Below are 19800 nucleotides of genomic sequence, written 5' to 3'. Positions count from 1 at the left end.
GTCCCTCCCTGTTTCCGCCTCTGCAACAGCTTATCATAATACTGTGTATTTACATTGAACACCAGCATGCTTAGGTTTGTCTGACAAGATCCAGAAAAAGTCTGCCTCGAAAGCCATAGGTGCCCTGTAATTAGACCGCTCTCATTTCTCTTTAAGCCTCATTTTCACCTCCTCCTCTCATATTTTCTTTCCTCTTCTTCTTTTCTTCCTTCCTCTGTCTCTCTCCATTGCCCTACCCCTAACTTATCCACCCGCCTCAGACTAACCCAGTGCTGGAGTATAAATCAGCCCCAGGGACAGGTGGACATCTGCCAGCCATGAGGAGATCCAGGCAGGAATGTGATCACTGATGCAGCTCAGAGAAACATTTAAATCTTGGTACTAAAGGGACTCAGCTTTTCCCGAAACCCCTGCTCCAGCCCCTACACCTCCTCTTCATTGATTGAGTTGACAGGGAGGGATATTGGAGAGATGCCTTCTGCCTTCCTTTTTGTTTTGTTTTCATCCAGGATATTCTTTTTATGGGGGGATAGGAAAAAAGCAGACATTTGAGAAAGAGGCTGTGGGAGGATGTTTGATTCGGAGTGATGAGCCTGAAAGCCCAATGGGCGCAATAAGCAATACCATTTCAACTGAAGTGAGTCTATCACAAGATTCTGTTGCCGCTTGTATGCAGGCTGCTCAGGTTAGCGAGCAGGTTAATGAGTGAAATATGTGGGCTAGAGACCAAGATGTTCTTTCAAGCCCCAGCAGGGTGTAGCACAATAACAGCTCTGCTCTAACATTGACCCTTTGGAAGAATAAAATGAACTCTTGATTTCACTGCTCTCAGCTTTTCTTCCCTTTTTTTCCCATGAAGAATACGAGTAACGCTAATGAAAAATGTCACTATGCCCTTCCGAGCGGATGGCTTTAATAAAATTTGGTCTAGACGGAGCTTGATGGCCACGAATATTTGCAGTTGAGCCCACTGAGATGGTGTACGTCTCTTACAGTTGAGGAAATGTTGGTAGTAAAACTGGTTGAAAAATATGACAAGCACGAGTTCAGAGTTTGTGCTGTGAACTCAGATGTATGTGACATATATTATGTTATTGTCAGTGTTGCCTCAGTTGTGTGGTCAATCATTGAAGCAATCTACCAGAGGAGCTTTTTTTCATGTAGCTCGCAGCTGTTAGCAATTAGTATGTCAACTCCTTCAGCGTGGGAGTTGACATATTATTGTGATTACATGTTTACTATGTTTTGTGTGAGGCTGCTTTCACCAAAACCATATAGCCCTCTCTTTATAGCTGCACACTGCAGTTCTGGGAGCAATGTGACTCCAGTAATAAATTGCAAATGCTCATAACATTTCTGAATTGGCATTCAAATTTGTAAGCATCATGGCAGCATAAGACAGTACATTTATGACTTCACAGTTTCTGGGGAAGCTCTTATGACACTTTCTGTCAGCACATTGTGGTTTTTATGTTGCATGAACACACATAGAGACTTGATGTTGAGTGTGTAGTCTCATGAATAATATCACCAGGAGGGTTAAGTATGTTTCCTTACTTTAAAGGACTATGATTGTATTTTTCATCCACAGCTGACAGAATCAGACTTAATGTACTTTAATTTATGCACAATAAAATGTCAATTTTAAAGAAATACTTTCGCATTTTGGGAAATATGTGTATTAGTTTTCTTGCCAAGAGTTATATGAGAAGATCAATACCACTCTCACATCTGTCCAGTAAATCTAGGGCTGCAGCCAGCAGCCTCTTTATGCTAAACGAAGCTAACTGGAGCTAGGTTCATATTTAGCAAACTGACGTGAGAGTGGTATCGATGTTCTCATCTAACTCTCTGCAAGAAAGCCAATAAGTATAAAAATGACGAACTATTCCTTTAAGACTTACAAAGCAACTTGTGTGATGTAAGAACATAGACAGCGCAATACATACACAATATTGTTTCTTTGTTATTGTTGTTTTCCTGTCACACTGGAGTGTGCATGGAAAATCTTGAGCTAATTTTCCTGGAGTTGCTTTCTCCCTGTTTCCTTAACAACAGAGGGCAACCCCCCCCTCCACACACACGCACACACACACACACACACAAAACCACTGCTTTCCTCCCTCCCCTCTTCCCCGCGCTTGCCCTTTTTAGGCTGTTCCTCTTTTTTTCCCATCTGAAAAGGGGGATAGTATGACAGCTTTTCCTGCTTCTAGTCAATTGGAGCCGGGAGAGAGAAAACTCTGTTACTCACTCTGTCTCCAACTTTGAGAGGAAGTTACCACCTCTTCCCTAGACTCTGCACACACACGCTCAGGCAGACACACACACTCTTCAGGACTTGACCACAGCAGCAACAGGGAATCAACTGAAATTCAATTTTTGGAGGGAAAGAAGGCAGAAATTTGCAGTTTGCCTCAAGCTTTCTGTGTGGACTGAAACGTTTCAGAGGGACATTTCTTGTCATCACACACCGGTAAGTTTGACAGTTTATTTCTGTGGATGTGCAGCACCATAGAAACCCCAGTGAACCACAGCTTTTCTGTCGCTGTAATTTTGACAATGGGTGAACCTTATCTGTAGTTGAGTGTCTACAATTTTACTGCTCTGCATCTCATGCAAACTAAACTAGTTTGGCTGGCTTGTGTGTTTGGGAAAACTTCCATGTGCTATGAAGTTTGATATCTGGTTTCCATCACAGCAGCTCTAGTATGTTTTTACTTCACATGAAATATAGTTCCTTGTGTGATTGTTTATATTGTTGTAAGCTGTAAGCTAAATAGGACAGAGAAGCGAATGGGTTTTGGTAACAACAGAGTAAAAACCTTGATAAAGCACTTCTATGCATGATTTTGACTTATCTTTACAGTAATAGTAACTTATTACAGTATACCACCATGTTTTTGTTATTATCAGTCCTGGACTAAGCTAAATATCCACGTCCATCCAAGCAGTGTCAGTGCATCAAAGTGTAGTCCTACTAAATGTGCGTGTTTTCAGCATGTATTCAATGAAAGAGCTGATGCAGCGCTTATAGTTGAGACAGGACAGGAGAGCTTTCCTGTGCAGCTGCACATTATTGGTTAACCTTGTGGTGATTAATTAGTTGTCACCTTGCTACAATCAAAGCAAACATCCTGTTGCTTTTTGTATTTTCTGTGAGGCCAGATAGAGCAGACACCATACAACTGAGGTGAGAGATGTCACATGTTCTCAAAATGAGACTTGAAAAGTGCACACATGGCTCTCTTTCTTTTCAGCTGTTCCCCCTTTTTTTTACATGAGCTCATAGAAACATTCATGCAGAACAGCAGTTAACCATATGCTTCAGCTGCCATAGCTCTGTCTCTCCACTGGACGTTTGTGGTCAGCACCTCTTATCAGGGAGAAAGCGAGGTGAGGGAGGAGGGAGGTGATGGGTGGAGGCTGGATAGGGCTGGGCCGCTCTCAGGGGTCTCCTTTAATTTACACTATCTGAGTGGGCTGGCAGCACTTTAGCTGTGCCTCCTCCGGACAATCAGATAACCTTCCACAGGAGTGTGAATGCTTAGTTAAGTAACCCCTTCAAGGCTGGCTGGGAAGAGTTGACTTCTGTATGACCTCTCTAAGATATTCATTCCAGCAGATCTTCCTTTTTCCAAAACTCCACAGACTCACTTATCAGTCGGCCTGTCTTATCTGTCCTGAGGATGGTTGTTAACTTACTCTATTTACCCAAAGGTCAGAGGTCAGACTCTGGTTTGAGCTGCTTGTCTAAGCTCCCAGGGTACCAATCTGTTTGCAGGGGAGATACAGAAAGCTACAGCCCACACAAAGCTGAGATAAGTCAAGAGAAAAGAAGCTCACGTAGACAGCTTTACACAGTGACAAGAAATAAACACAACCCCTTCCAAGAAAAAGGGTAAAATGTGCTGATATTCATGATTGTTGTTTTTAATGTTTATCACAACAATGACGAAAAAAATACCTCCTTGAAGCCAGGGATGATGCCATATTGAAGAAAGCCTGGAGCAACTCCATAGACAGTGAATTTGGCTTATTTAGCAGTCTTACAAATGGACTTTATTCTATAGCAGTGTTGTCTTTTCTAGCAAAAAAAATGTATAGAGCAGCTCCTTTAATTTTCAGTTTCTCATTTCATGTATGGCTTGAGGAGAGCATGACTATATTAAAATTTAGAAGTAATAACAACAAGGTAATTTGCAGTTAAAGTCTCAGTTCAGCGATATAGGTCATAATGTATATACATACAGTATAAAGTGTCTCTTGTGTCCCAGCAGTACTTGGACATGCAGAAAAGTCTGCATCAAGAGTTCACTGTTGTTTGGTTGTTCAGGTTCTGTATTGTAGCTGTTGTGCAGAAAGCTAGTGCAACAGAGTAAATGGAAAAGCTTCAACACACATGAATTAAAATGAGTTATGATTTCATGATGCAGCTCTGCTATCATGTTTACTCCTTTTGCCCAAATTCTTCAAGGCTAGCTGAACATGGTATTACTTACAGCTTAGCTCAACCATTTGCAAAACTGTAGCCCACCAGTGGCTCACTTACACAGCTATCTGTGCTTTGGCAGACAAGAATAGTCCCATTTTTACCTAAATCACACTGACCTTAACCAACCTATGATTTTTTTGATATGCTGGTGACCAGGGACGGTCATATCATCACAATAGAGGTGAGTAAGCAAACTAAAAGAAAGAACAAATATCCATCACAAACACATTGTGAGGAAATACTGTATGAAAAGTTGAAATATTGAGATAATAGATTTCATGTTGCAGATTCAGACAAAGGCATGGAGCCATTAGTGTCACCCAGATCAGCTGATCAGCAGCTGATCTCTTTGAAGCATAACAGAGTGGTCCATTCAAACACTTCGCTCTTTACGTCTTTAATTGTTACTGCTGCCGGTTTGCTATTGCTGCTTTCAATTTTTTGGTTTCAAAGTGATTGCTTAACTATTAGTTCAACATTACAGCAATTTCTATAATGCTCTAGGCATGAACATTATAGCAAAAAGCAGAATGTTTCTGAAAAACTTTCTCATCTTGTTTTTGCTTTTGAAGTGTCTAAGGTCATTGCTCATTGCACCATCTTCCATCATGCAGTAGTTGGGTTTGATTAATGCCTTTTCCAAACCCTCATAAATATACAGTAATATGGTCCTTGCATGGGAGAGTTTATGTGTAGCTCATGGTTTAGGTGAACTTTAACAATGGTTCTCTTTGATGATGTGGTCCTGTTCATAAACTCACTGTTCAAGTATGAACCGCGACATTGTGAATAGATCAACATGAAGATATAAATGACAAGAACGTATGTCCTGCCTATTGTAACTCTAATCTCACTAACATCAAGTAACCAAGAGGATATTTTAGAGTAATGGAGAAAAGGGAGTTTGATGAATGATGTGTCTCAGAAACTGTGTTTAGCAAAGCTCCCATCAACCACTGGTGTCTTACAGGGCTCAGGGCTTGTTGCTTTCTAGTAGGAGCTTCACTGGTCCAGACTCTCCCCTGTTTAGGCTTGGGCAGATGTTTGACATGCTAAGTCCAGGGGGTTTGCCTAAACTTACTCTCCTATCTCAGACACACACACACGCACACACACATATGAAGAGGGGCACATAGAATTTGAAACTCACAAAAATGCACATGAACTTGCACAGAAGTGGTGGCCTTTTATTTTGTTTAAACTATATGTGAATATTTGGTCAAACAGGATGCAACAGACTACAAGCCCAATGTATTTGGTACATTTGTTGTTTACAGCAATATTACCAAAAGAGAGTTTAGAGTTTTGATTAGTTAGTCACAGTCTGGAGACAGTATTAAATAGACAACCAGGAAACACATTTATAGGGTGATTTAAGGTCCTATAGGATCAGAACCAATGACAAAACAGCACAGATCTTTTTTTCCAGATTGTGCTCTTGTTTTGGAACAAAATGTCTCCTTTCCCCAGTCCCACAAGCTAACAACCGTCACATGACATTTCAATCCTTAATCCCAAGCATTCATTTTATCTCTACTAGGTTTGTGCCGATTGGCTATCGGATATCGATGATTGTTTTTTCTTATGTCGGCATTAAGGCGATTTTAACTAACCTACTATCAGAAATAAGGTGTTATATGAATAATGGATATGATTTGGATTGTGATATTAAAGATGACATAATAAACAGAACATGATGCTGTGATAGTGTCGCACCAAGCAAAGACACATAGAATTTTAAAAGGGAGCCATTGTTTGAATAGAGGAGGCACTGCTCATATCTTCACATAGCTTGCAGATAGGCTGTGTAATATCCTTAGGCTCACCTTTGGCATCTGGGTAAAACCAATGATATCCCCAAATACAAGCTGTTACATTTTTCTTTGACACTAAGGCTAAGTTGTCCATGCTGGCATTTCACTAGCATGGTGTGATGTAACTACCCCCACCCCCTCGTACTCCTGCTGCCCCCCTGGCGACCGGATTGCCTATCAGCGATATCGAGGAACCACGATTGGACAACATGAAAATAAACGATTCCCAAACCCTAATCTCTACATCATCTTCCTATGTGATAAGGAACTTTTCAGTTGACATTTCTATTTGATCTGCTCTGTGGGGGGTATTTACTCATCTTTATAGTAAAACTATGATGCTACTGTAATTCAAGCGGCACCATGACAGATGACAATTCTGTTGATGTTTTTGTATTTGCTACTGGTTGATAATAGAGTTCAGCAGAAGTCAAAGGCCCTTTTAATATCTGAAAACAGGCACCAGACTTCACTTTCTCTACACAAACAAAGTTCCTGTCACAACAACATTTCTGAACCTCCTAAATCTCATGCAGCCGCACCAAGCTCATGAGCAGTATAGAGTAAATGCTGCGGACCCAATCATATTAAGGGCAAACACATGTTTTGCGTCACAGAGTAATCCGTAGGGCCCATGTAATTGATACAGTATGTGGAGTTGGCGTGCTGCTGGATGGTGGCCCAGATCGATGAAAAGGGTGAGATCATGGCTCTATTTTTGGAGCTCTGAGTTTAGGATGATCTAAAGCCCAGTGCGCTTTATAGCATCATAGAGGAATGTTAATATGAATCAATCTCAACATACAGGAACATACACAGACAACCAGTTACTGTCAACACACAGACACATTCTCAACACACAAATAAGCCTTGTCAGCAAACACACACACAGCTGTGGTTCCAATGTGGCTTCCTACTGCCATGAGCACTACTTGATTTGCCTGATTGGTACCATGATAACGTTAGTATGAAGATGGTACATGGGATATCTTCTCTTGATTTACATAGTAAAGCATTCTGACTCTGCCTCACATCAATAACACATCTGGGTGATATTAACCACTTGCCCTAACCCCCAGCTCAGTTCCATATCTCCATTACCCTCCCATTACCTGCCATAAAAATATGCTCTTCACAGGACAAGCAGTGCACTGTGGTTCACTCTTTCTGACATGGGGATACACAGGGATTAATTGGGGCAAGGGTTGCAGTTACTCTGAGCCAAGCTGGCGTCACGTTGGCATACTGAGTCATGTTGAATTTATAACACTGCCCTTGTTGAAAAGTGCAGTGTCTAAAGTCCAATAATAACTATCCGACAATGCCTGACTGGTTTCATTCTGTGTTTACTCCTGGAAAAGTTTTTTGTCCTTGCAAGCAAAGCTGTTGCTCATTGAGTCTATGTCAAATAAAGTACATGCCCAAAGCCAAATACATCAATTCATGAAAAAACAAAGCTTTCGTTCAGCTCTATATCAAACATCAAACCATATTCAAGAAGTTTGGATGAGATTGAATTGTCTAATGGAACAAAAATGTCAAGATTTGAATGCTGCACAAACAACACAGTTTAGATCTAAATTCATTTCCAGTTAACACCCACTCAAGAAGAAACTTAATAAAAGTTGGGCAAGTGCTAACTTCACTAGAGCTGTTTGTCTCTGCAGCTGGCAGCACATTGTAGTTCAGACTAGGGTCAGATATGAATATGATTTAAAATGTGTTGCTTGCTTTTACCTACAGAGAATTTTAGATGGGCAGGTTTTTCACATCAGAATAATTTAGTTTCCTAAACTAAAGGCCAATATATGCTGTCTCCGAAGTGCATTTTGGGCAATCTGAAAGTGATAAAAAGCTTATTTCGGGTGTTAACTAAACAATCTTCTTAAGGTCCAGTCACTCAAGTGTTCTGGAGCTTTCAACCATATCACACAGTCTTCATCAGCAGATGTAGTTTTCTGAGTTCTCATGAAACTGTAGATGATCAGACTTTTCATGATTCTGAGCATCTCTAGGACTTTGTGTCCTTGTTATGCATAACAGTAGAGTGTGAAAGTTCATTATTGACCTTGGAAACAGCAGTTTTTGAAACAATCTGCACTCAAGGACCTCTAGCTTGCTTGTTCTATGCCTGTCTTCATTAGCATAAGTCCCAGTTCCATGACCAAGTTCCAAGTGAGCAAACTCTGAAGAAGACAGTGTGATATGGTCAAAAGCCCCATAACAAGCAAGTGAGTAGACCTTGTTTTTTTTCCAACTGCTGTTTCCAAGGTCAAGAATGAACTGTCCTCAACTTCTTCAGGCATTTTAACAGGCAGGAACTGCATCACCCGAAGTTTGTAACCTTTAGCTGAATAGAGGGAAGAAGTGCAACCAAAATCGGGCATCACAGTTTTCCAGACACACCAGGAAAAGTGCTACCTGTTTGCTAATTGTGGGTGCAATATTTCATTTTCTGTGGTCTGTTTAACTCTCCAGGTACTTTACAGTCTCCCTCTAGCTTATAGATGTTTAGCTTCTAATCCCACCTTTGAGTGTAGTCACTCTAACTTGGCTCTTTTCACATGTTGTCCAAAACCCAGACCCATATGTGGTTGTTTCAAAATGTTTTAGTTCATATTCTCTGTGACATACTGTATATCATTGATCCAGCACTAAACGAAATAAAACAAACCATAAAAGTATTTGCAAATACTCTCTGACCCAGGTCTGTTCGAGGTCGACCTTACCTGGCGCTCCACGTCTCTGTCCTGATGGCAACCACATGCCTGTCCTGTTTCCAAAAGCAACAGTTTTCTCCTCAGTCAGAAAGTCTGGCAGGCCTTGACAAGGGGAAAGCAGCACTAACAGTTCGCACAGCATGAAACCCAAGATCTTCATGTCAAGAGGAACTGGGAAGAAATGCACTCCACTACTTTCTCCAGAAATGTCCTTTGCAACCGTCTTGGATATGGAGGAAGCTCGCTGCGGCTTCCACAAGAAATTACCTTCATCCTGTGGACCTTCATGAATGATTTTACAGACACTGTGAACAGAGATCTTGGTTTGGACATCTTGGTTTCTGTTTACTGGGTGGAAAGTAATCGCCTGCACCTCTGCTGTTTTGGGGTGAGCTTGAAGTTCCATTATGTTTTAGTGCTTGGAGACCGTTTTCTGGCTTGATTACAGGTGTGTGATAAATGGCTTGTAGAGACATCCAGCAGATATTTCTGTGATACAGTTTCATATTCTTTGGCAGTTGGAAGGTTATACTTTCATCAGCTACTGAAAGAATTTCTTCATGAGTGAGAGAATAACTGAGCCAAGACCAAGCTTTGATTCAGTATATTTATTTAAGGGGAACACGCAGAGTTTCAGAATGTGCTCCGCAAGCTGAAAATAGTGAATAAATTACCCAGATTGGTTTGTTTGATGCTGTGCATCATTTAGTCCAGACTGGGTTTTTTTTTTCAGTAGCAACCGCAGAATCAAAGCAGGAACATTTTAATGAACATAATCAAGAGCAAAGACACTATGTAAGATGCTATAAATTCTAATGGCAGCTTCTGTGATCTCACTCACTGGAGAGAGCCTGTGTGTGGACTCAAGTTTAAAAACAATCAATTGTAATTAAATTAAAATCTGGCAATTTTTATTCTGTGAAGCTTCGTCCCAGGCGAAACCACAGAAAGACCAGTGGGCCAGGAATTGTTGCGGCTGCACAGAAATCTGAGGTATTAAAAATATTTATTTCTCTCTGCAGTTCGGCGTGTGTCATTACAATGAGGAAACACCGACTCACTCCCTTGTGTAATCTGACCTTTTCATCTTCTGTGGATAAATCAAATGTGGCTTGACTCCCTGCATAAATTCCACTGAAGGGTTATGACTTTGATTTCTTCATTGTGGAAGAGGAGTGTTGTGGCTGGATGGTTTATGTAACAACTATTACTGGTAAAGTATCTAGGGAAAAGTGCGTCTATTCTGTGACAAACTGTTAGGAGGCAGCTGATAAATCATCCAGTTGACATCTGCCTACAGTAGACAGCGCAGTCATTCTGTCTTAACATACTTATCTTAGACAATGGCAATGATGCTGAAGGAAGGCTTTAACCTGGATGTTGTCCCTGCGGAAAGGGACAAACCTTGTGGGAAGGAAGAGCCATTGTGGTTATCTCCAAGTGGATGACAACAAAAATATCTCACTACATGATAGTTTGGAGTTTTTCTTCCACTCAGCTCCTCCATCCAAACCAAAGCAAACAATGCTCAGACAGAAATAGTTTCTGACCTCTTCTCAGGACACAACGCCACACCATACTGTGTTTATGCTGGCTTTAGTCTGAGGACATTTTCTGCTGTGACCTTACATAAATAACTCATTGCTGACTGACAGAATTTGGGAAGAATTAGCTGATCTAGTTGCAGCATTTATCATTTGTTATTGGGATTATATTTTGCTTTTATTTAATATGAGATAAAGATATGTACACGTCTTTCCCACACAGTTAAAGCCATATCAGGATGGGTTAAGTGATTATTTAATAATCAGCTGCGTACAAAGGACTCAGGAAGGGGATGCCTGAGTGTTTGACCTCAGGATGTAATGCCAGGAAAGAGCAAATGATAAGCTAGCAGGGACAAAAAATAGGACTAAACATACTAAACATTAACGTCACAGGATCTGAAAAGACACATGCTGCCACAGGTTTGGCCAAATCATTGGAAAGTTACAATTTAACTAACAATAACACCATATGGTGTCCTGATCCTTGAGATATTTTCACTTCTATGGCAGAGCAGTTGGTGTGAACACCAGTCAGCACTCTCCAAAAAAATTTCAGTTTAGAGTGTGAGAAGTGCGAAGCTTTGTTTGTTTGTTTATTTGATTTTTGCCAAAGTGCATGGCTATTCTGGTCCGAGCCAATCATTTGGAGTTTGGTTTGTTCTGTTATAACTGCTTTTTTGAATTAAGCTGTCATGGTTAGTGTCAGTATTTGATTACGTCTGGAGCCATAATTTGAGGACTGTTGTTTTCATTCATAATATTTACCAGGCATAATGCAACTTGAGTTTGAGTAATATATGATGAGACAAAATGATACATCAAATCACAAATGCATGACTCTCAAGGCTGTAGGGTAGGGTAACATCTGCAATAGAAAAGCAAATTGGATCACTTGGAGAAAATGACTGAAAGTTGAGTCATGGGATAGTACATAGCTGGGGAGGAGAAGGTCTGTTAATAATTTCCCTCTTGGGTTAAAACAAAAACACAACAAAACAACAGGGCAGGATAATTAGTGTTTAGATAGGCTTTAAACAGGTCTCCAGTTGTCATTAACCACCAGTAAAAGATGCCTGAGTCCTGATGAAGCTCAGGTTTGCTGCATTCCAGTGTGAGAAGAGGCCAGTTACTGTACTGTAGGTGTCCAATCATTAGCTTTGACCTTGGCTTGAAGAACGGCTGTGGTCATTCGAGCCGTTCGCTTTATTACCCTTGAGACAAAAACAAAATATCTCATTGAAAGCCCATGTTCTTCAGCTCTGCTTGGATAATGATGAATAGATTCCATTAGTAGGGAGGGATTAGGCTCTGCAGGAGGGAGGAGATGAACTTGTTCATAATTGAAAAGAAAGGAAGGAAGCTCGACAGGAAGACAGCGCGTAGGTCTATCCCTACGGTGCACTGCAGAAACAAAAGGCCCATCGTCTCGCTCCCGTGGGGACCAAGGGGGTGGCCTGGAAAGCAAGTTGCCATAGTGACCGCTCTGTCACTTAGCCCCCGAGCACTGTCTCAGTCAGGCGCTCTGCAGTGTACATAGGATCTGCCAAGAGTCAGCAAGATCAAAATCTGCCCTGGAAAGCTCAGAGGCTCTGCTAAACCAACTATAGCTGGCAGAGGAGCTTTTTCCTCAACAGGGCTACAAGTTAGAAAACTTCACAGCGCAGCATTTTTCTCAGCCCTCGATCCCCCACCTGGCATGTAAAGCACTAACCCCTAGAGTTAGTGCAAAGTTTTAGGGCTTTTATTAGGTAAAGGAAAGTGATTCTGGGACTCTTGTTGTAGGATTTTAGAAAGATTGTTGTGGTTTGACTCGCTCAAGACATGAAGGGACTTTGGTGTTGCTGGAAAACTTCATATTTTGTCACATTAATTGTGTGTTTGAATGTTTTCTTCCACTTACTCTGCATTCCTCCTGAAAAGGTTGTCTTGTTTTACAGTCAAAGTGAAATTTTAATTCTCCTCACGTTTTGTGTGAGGGAATATAAACTGTAATGATACGTGCAGCTACTTTTTTGTGCATATCTTTCCATTTTTCAAAATAGAATAAGCCAGCTTTGTGAGGATATACTGTATAGTCAAAAAGCTCACATAGATTTGGCTATATCTATGTGTCTATGTCTGCTCCATTACAACATTCAACATTTTGGTGGACCCATCGTGCTGTTAAGTTTGTATTCCACTTGGAAAGTGGAAGCTTGTACGCTAGGCTAACTAGCTTCCACTCAAAAAGTGACAGACTTTTATTCATTTGATTTCAACACATGCTGAGTCATTGGCAGCTCCTGCACACTTCCTCCACAGTGCTGTGTTTGTTATACATTATATGAAAGAGAGGAGTCGAGCTAGCGTTAACCGTCTCTCTGTTATGGGTCCAGACGGGCAAAACTCACTGCAATGGGGAGTCATGTAACCTCAGCACTCCGTACACTACTCTTTGATTTGAATCGCGACACAGAGTAACTAACGTGCAAAGTCAGAGAGCTCAAATCACAGACAGCAGAGACATCGTCAGTCAAAACAAAAAATTAGCAACCCCTGGAGAATAAACCCTGGAGCAATAAAGTTTTTACCAAGTCTAAAACAAACACCAAAGGTATATGTCTTCTAGTTACTTCAACTTTAACTTTAAGATATTATTTCCTTTTTCATTCTGCAATACATAGCCTGGACATTCCTGTGTTTTTGCAGTCTGTGCATTTTACCCTGTGTGGGCACAAGACAGCACAGTTGAACCACTGACAACTGAAAGGCCTGCCTCTAGTCTCTTGTTGGACCATGTATCCTGCAATAGGCTTGTCGTTGTTTGCATTGCAGACGCCTCAGTGAGTCTGTATCTAATGTAGCTTGACGTCTGTGTGTCTGTGTGTGTGTGTGTGTGTGTCTGTGTGTGTGTTTGCTCTTGTCTGTTTAGCCTGAGGACCAAAGATCACAGGCCCTGATCCAACAGCAAGGCAGAGAAAGAGAGAGAAGAGTGATCATTTTGCATCCATTCTCCAACTTCTCATTACACTATGAGCAGGGATTGAGGACGTGCTCCAAAGTTTCAGTTTGTGGTAAGTGTTATATTTTATCCGCACTCCACTCTCTGTTTACTCCTGCTTTTACAGGAGAATGTTTGCTGTGTTTTAAAGTCTATTAGTGGGCCACATTACATATGGTTTACACGTGTGGTTTTATGCTTGAATTTTACTGAAAGCTGCAACAACAAATAAGCACAAATGCTGCATCAATCAATGAGGTACTCACATCATGATACAAATCAGGCACTGGGGTTATCAGTGGGTGCAATTTAGAGGTAAATGCAAACACAAACATGTGGTTTGTGCAATTTGAGGACATCCATATGATCCACGTGTAGGCTCTGTGACATGTGGTTCGACTTAGAGAGCAGTGCACACAGGTTAGAGTGGGGCGGCTGCAGAGTTCGTCATCATTTCACATGAACAGAATGTTTTTTCCACAGCCAGCCACAACACAAAGCACATGTTAAGGGGGAATGGTGCTAACATTAGTTGGAAAGAGTAAAGGCTCCTCCTTTTATTTTGAACTGATCTCTCCTCTGTTGCCATCAACACTCTTATGTGTCAACACCATGATGTCATCAAGCTGGGAAGGTGGAAATTGTTCACAAAGTGGAGGAGAAAAGCCAGAGTCAGCAGGAAAGGGCACCAGGGTGGAGGAGGAGGAGGAGGGGAGCTGCTATGGTTAACAGAGGAAATGCAGAAAGACCCGGCAGCACAGCATGACCCTGGTTTGGTGTTCCATGCAGACAAATCCAATACATTTTTTTTTCAGATGAGACACAGGCTTGTTTTTCCTGAAGACAAAAGCTACTGAGTGAGGAGGTAGCATGAAGGTAACACAGAGGACATAGAGGATAGATAATTGCCTGAAAACAAAAACCAGACTGCAAAGGAGAATGAACATGAACTGTTCTTGTATATCATCTGGTGCAAGGCTCCACAGGTTTCACTTTAAGAAAGACTTCCTTGGAAGTGTTAGGAGTCATGACCGCAGACAGGAATGGTTAAAAACACAACTACAGCTCCTCAGACTGACGGGACGCCAGGAGGACAGACAGATTAAATGTCAGGGACACAATGTCCAAACAATACAAATAAGTAAACGACACACTGTTCTGTTCCTCTGTTCCTCTTCACAAATAGATCTGGGTGTCCCATCAGGCAAGGAGTCCTTTGTGGCTACTTGGAAAATTGACTCTTGACCTCTTTTATAGAGGGCTGTCATGGTTCAGAGAGAATGGCAGAGGCAGAGAGTCATGTGCCAAATGCATTATGATGATCCCAGAAGAAGCCAGTACTTTAGGAGGACACAGAGGACCTTTTGTTTGACACTTGGAGAGGCCTCATCCCACCCACCCGAAGGCATATGAAGAAGTACCGTGCTCAATGGGTTTGACATCCAGGCGCTGCACAGAATGTGACACAGAAGGAAGGGTGCTTTGGAAATATCTCAAAGACTTTTGGCACCTGGAAGAGCATTGATATTGTGTCTAAGTGCATTATACACCAGAGTCAGATTTAATATTTTGCGTCATATGTTTGTTGTTTTTCAGGTGTACAGAAAGCAAAGTCAAGATCACCATGGATGCGAAGAAAAAAGAAATGGACCTCCTGAGCAACAGCATAGCTGCATATGCACACATCAAAGGTAAGTCACACCACAGCCCCGCACAATACCCACATCCACCTGTGTTCAAGTAATCAAGCGACAACATTTTACTCAATTTGATGTTGTTCATTTTTGTCCTTTCCTCAGCAAACCCAGAGAGCTTCGGCCTTTACTTTGTGCTTGGAGTGTGTTTCGGCCTGGTGCTGACGCTCTGCCTCCTGGTCATCCGCATCTCCTGCAAGACGCGGACCAACATCGTCCCCTCCACGCCTGAGAAAAAACACTTAAAGGACATCAGTGAGGAGGATGAGGAGAGCGAGGATGACGAAGATGAAGATGGGGATGATGTAGAGGCACCTGCCCCTTTGCCCTGCACAGAAATCCCTGTTGGTAATCATACCAGCCAATCAGATGGGACACTGAGCGTGAACGTGTTTACTTCCGCTGAGGAGCTGGAACGGGCACAGCGACTGGAGGAGAGGGAGCGTATCATACGTGAAATCTGGAGGAACGGCCAGCCTGACATCCTGGGGTCGGGGACAGGGACTATTGGAAGAGTGCATTACTACTAAGACACATGAGGCTTCAAGGGAAACACTGTTAGCTCTGTGAAGGACTGACATAGACCTTTGGGTGGGTCTGCTGTCCCTGAAGCCTGTGAGACTTGAGAGCCTGTGTCAGATACAATGCAACATCACGGAAACAGTGATGCGGCACGTTGATATGCCAAAACTTGGTTCTGACGGAGCTGAACTATGTGATGTTGCACTTCCTATGTAGCAATGAAATGAAATGAAACCAAGAGGTGTTTTAAAGACCAATTAATCCGTGTGGAAAAGATGCAGAATGAATGTGGGAGCTGATGGACACTTGAAGTAATTGGTCTATTAAAATGTATGGCGCTTAATGACAAAAAATGCACACAACAACTAGGTTTATGTATGTAATAAGTGAGAAATGAAAGTATATGTAAGGACAATGTATGTACTGTATGTTGCAATGAAGATTATTTGTTTGCAGAGGGGACAATTCTCCTCTAGACTGGTGAACTTGTGGGGAAAACTCAAAACAAACACTCATAAAAACTGTTAAAGGAAATGACATTGTTTGAACAAGCACATATCAATCAATTTGGGGGGTCAAATTACACATATAGTATAATACAAAAAAATTGGAATCTTTAATTTAAGAGTACATTAAATATGTGTCTGTGTTTTCAGGGATAATTCCACCAAAGGAAAATGACAGAATTAAAGTATCAAGCTGGAATCATTTACTCTTGTTTTTCTTCATAATGCTCAGATGTCAGACAAATATACAACCGAGCTAATTGTCCATGGGCCATGGATTTATAAACAAGATGAAGAGAGAGAGAGAGAGAGCCTAAATTTGCTAATAAGATTAAGTGGAAAGGTCATTCTTTGTCATTCGTTATTTCTGCACAATGTCTCCCATATGTGCCTTAAAAGGTTAGAAATACAGTTTTTATTAATAACATTCCTGGGAAGTCCAAAAAGTCGCCTTTGACAATAACAAAGAAATGAAATTAATTTCCTTTTCCTCTATAAAGGGGGAAAAAAACCTTGAAAATTGAGGAAAGTCTGAAAGCTAGTTCAGGTAGACAACTCGGTACAAGCTGTGACGTATATCAAGCGCACCCTTGGTCCATTTAACCTGTCAACACCTGCTCACCCGTTTACTGCGTCTGACGCTGCTCCTGTAGTATTTCCCAGACACATTCGCTAAAAGTCCAACCACGTTACTTAAGGACGGTTTCATGGATTAAAAGGACGTATTTGCGTCGCTCGTGTCCTCCGCTGGTCATATCAGACGTCCACACACACACACACACACACACACACACACACACTTTGAAGCCTGAAGCCTGAGTTTTCCTTCACCTGCTGTTGACCGCCCCCCGCTCACCAAGCTAAGTACTATCTGCTAATTCAACAGGTGTGCTGTGAAGGATGCCTCTGTTAAGTTGCTCTTTATGTGCTTGGCAATGTTTTTAGCCACGCTAGCAGAGAGGCCCGAGAGAGCTGCTTAGTCCACCACTTTGATCCAGACTGACAAAACTCAGCTGCTGTTTGATGGATTACTGTGACTGCCCCCCTGACTTTTTCCTCCTGCGCCACCATGAAGTTGACATGTTTACTTTTGAGTGAAATATCTTGACATCCCATGGGTTGCCATGAAATTCGGTTCCCAGAGAATATATTTGAATGACTTCATTGACTCCCTGACTTTTCATCTGACGTCAGAGCCACCAGCAGATCAAATTCAAACATCTCAACATCTTCTAGATGGATGGGCATAGACATGTCTTGGAGTGTGTTGGATGCTCACTTCTGCTGTCATGTTGTTGATATTTGTCTGCTGGCTGAATTTGCTCTTATGCTGTTAATACTGTACACGGTGGCTGCTAATTTCTTCTCTTACGCTGCTAAAATGTGTTGGTTTTTAATTTCTGCTCTTATGCTTTTTGATATATACTGGCTGCCATTTTTGCTCTTATGTTGTTGATAACTATGTGCAGTATTTACTATTGTGGCTGAGCTCATTTTTCTTGATTGGCATGTGCATTAAGATGCTTTTGCTGGGGCTTAATTGGTTTCGTGGCATATTTCCTTCTATGTTGTTGATTGTTTTGTGGTTGGGCTTCCGGCGTGTAAACATGACTGTTGACCTGCCCACTGCCTATTTACGTAATTATTTCTCTGCATTATTGTAATATTGGCTTCATGAGAAACTCAAGACAGATTTCACACTTCAAACTTGGCTTAGAGAAATGTTTCAACTGGGTTCTGTACTGCTGCTGCTGCTTCTACAGTTACGTTGTTGCTACACTCAGCTGCCTTCATTGTACTGACGCTAATCTGCTGCTTGTCACTGCTACAAAGCATTTCATCTCAGTTTGCTAGATTGTATAGTCCTTGATTGGAGGTGTTTTGTTCAGAAATGGCAACACAGGAACCAGTCCCGGCCCACACAAAGACGGTGCTCACTAGATGGTATATTCCCATCGTTGTCTTTGGTGCCTTGCAGGGGAATGACCCAGACATGGTAGATTCCACATAATAGCTGGTGTCACTATCTAATGTGGTTTTGGGGAGGGAGTGTATTATCGTCACTCCCAAAACTCTTCTGTTCTGACTTTGGTGCATGCTCGCAGGGAGTGACAAGGTCAGAGCTTAGATGGCCAAAATCAGCTCTGTATTCACATAATAAATGTGGTCCACGTGAGTTGGCTGACTGAAATATTGTTTGGCTGCCAATAAAGACTTACAGGACATTGATGAATTGCCCACACTGGGTGAATGTTTGTACTGGACATTATTACAAGTCAATCTTTAGTGGTTTGGTGATTTACAGGTTATGAAAGTATGAATTCTTGGCATGTCAATAAAGCCATACAAAAGGCTAAATATACTAAATACTCATCTGTTCATGGTATGTGTCCACAGTCTTTCTGTTGGCCAACCTGAAGCTTTAGTCTTAACGTCACTGTGCTTTGAGGCTGGTGTAGCGTTGCTGGGAGAAAGGTCTTGGTTGGTGGTGGAGGCCGGCCAAGAACTTCCGCTAGAGTCGACCTCAAAGCACACACTGTGCTGGAGGAGCAGACAGGCTTCAGGTTTGCCTTGGGGCCCGCTCTGTTTTCAGATGGAGCCCACACTGAAATCTTCTCTGTTGAGGTCTTGGAAAAGCCTCTGATGTGGTCACAGGCTTTCAGAAATCAGTGGCGTTGATGGTGCGGACTCTTTGAAGTAGCTGTGTAATTATATTTGTGTAAACCTCTTGTGAATGTCGTCTACCTCCAGGTTTCGGACCCAAAATATGTTTTACTAGACCCACGATTCAATATTTTGAGTAGTGTGTTTTTCATTCTACAGGATGTAATCCACATGTAATTAGAAGCAACATATTTTAGCCTTGTGGTAATTATGCAGTTATGAAACGATACATCAATAAAGGATAATGAACATCAACATGAGGGAAATCCAGTTAAGGGAAAGCGATGAATCTGAACCACAACATAGTGTGGGAAAGATCTCTACAAAGACGAACATAGCACGGATTGTCTTTTGTGGTTGTTTGGCTGATTCCAGAAACAGCCTTTACAGATAATAACATGTGCAGCTACATTCATGCTATTTATCCACTGCTTTAAGAAGTCAGATTCATGACATTTTATTAGAACGGCACAAACAATATAGTTCTAAACTTATATAATATATATCCTGCACTTTGGGACTGCATTATGACTCCCCTCAGTAAAAGGCTCCATATTAAAATAGCATTTTTAATATGTGAGAGATTTATTGCCATTTCCCATGAGGTCATGCATATGATTTGTTTCTGCATCAGTCCAGCTCCTTTCTTTGACTGAGGCGAACTGTTCTTTGTCAGTTCAGCTCCTCTTTCTCTATTTCTAATTTTAACTCAGAGGGTTTTTTTTGTATTTGACCTCTGAGCTCCAAAATGTTTCAGTTTTCAACAGTCGGTTTTCAGTACTCCCAACAGTTCCCTCTTACTTGTCTTAAATTCCTCCTATAAGAATGTGCTCTCTGCTCTGTTGTTGCTGCCTGAGA

At 41.6% G+C, this 19800-nt stretch overlaps 1 protein-coding gene across 2 annotated transcripts; it reads left to right on the top strand.

Annotated features, from left to right (window-relative positions):
* The first annotated feature begins 2283 nt into the window (after positions 1 to 2283).
* Positions 2284 to 16480, top strand: eva1ba (eva-1 homolog Ba (C. elegans)). 2 transcript variants are annotated; one of them, XM_070912039.1, is made up of 5 exons: positions 2284 to 2476; positions 9017 to 9417; positions 13488 to 13629; positions 15153 to 15247; positions 15356 to 16480. In XM_070912039.1, exons 4-5 carry the CDS (start codon positions 15181 to 15183, stop codon positions 15778 to 15780), a joined length of 492 nt encoding a protein of 163 aa, XP_070768140.1. In that variant the 5' UTR covers positions 2284 to 2476; positions 9017 to 9417; positions 13488 to 13629; positions 15153 to 15180; the 3' UTR covers positions 15781 to 16480. The 2 variants fall into 2 exon arrangements, with proteins under 2 accessions (XP_070768140.1, XP_070768141.1); XM_070912040.1 differs by lacking the exon at positions 9017 to 9417.
* The last annotated feature ends 3320 nt before the right edge of the window (positions 16481 to 19800 follow it).

Source organism: Enoplosus armatus, chromosome 9, assembly GCF_043641665.1.
Source record: "Enoplosus armatus isolate fEnoArm2 chromosome 9, fEnoArm2.hap1, whole genome shotgun sequence".
Classification (NCBI taxonomy): Eukaryota; Metazoa; Chordata; class Actinopteri; order Centrarchiformes; family Enoplosidae; genus Enoplosus; species Enoplosus armatus.
This window is presented reverse-complemented; position numbering and strand designations above follow the sequence as displayed.

What these genes read in the sequence shown, in the direction of transcription:
- eva1ba (XM_070912040.1), top strand. Translation starts at nt 15,181, where the DNA reads ATGGATGCGAAGAAAAAAGAAATGGACCTCCTGAGCAACAGCATAGCT. An exon ending in TGCATATGCACACATCAAAG is followed by an intron (nt 15,248 to 15,355) that starts GTAAGTCACACC and finishes TCCTTTCCTCAG; the next exon opens with CAAACCCAGAGAGCTTCGGC.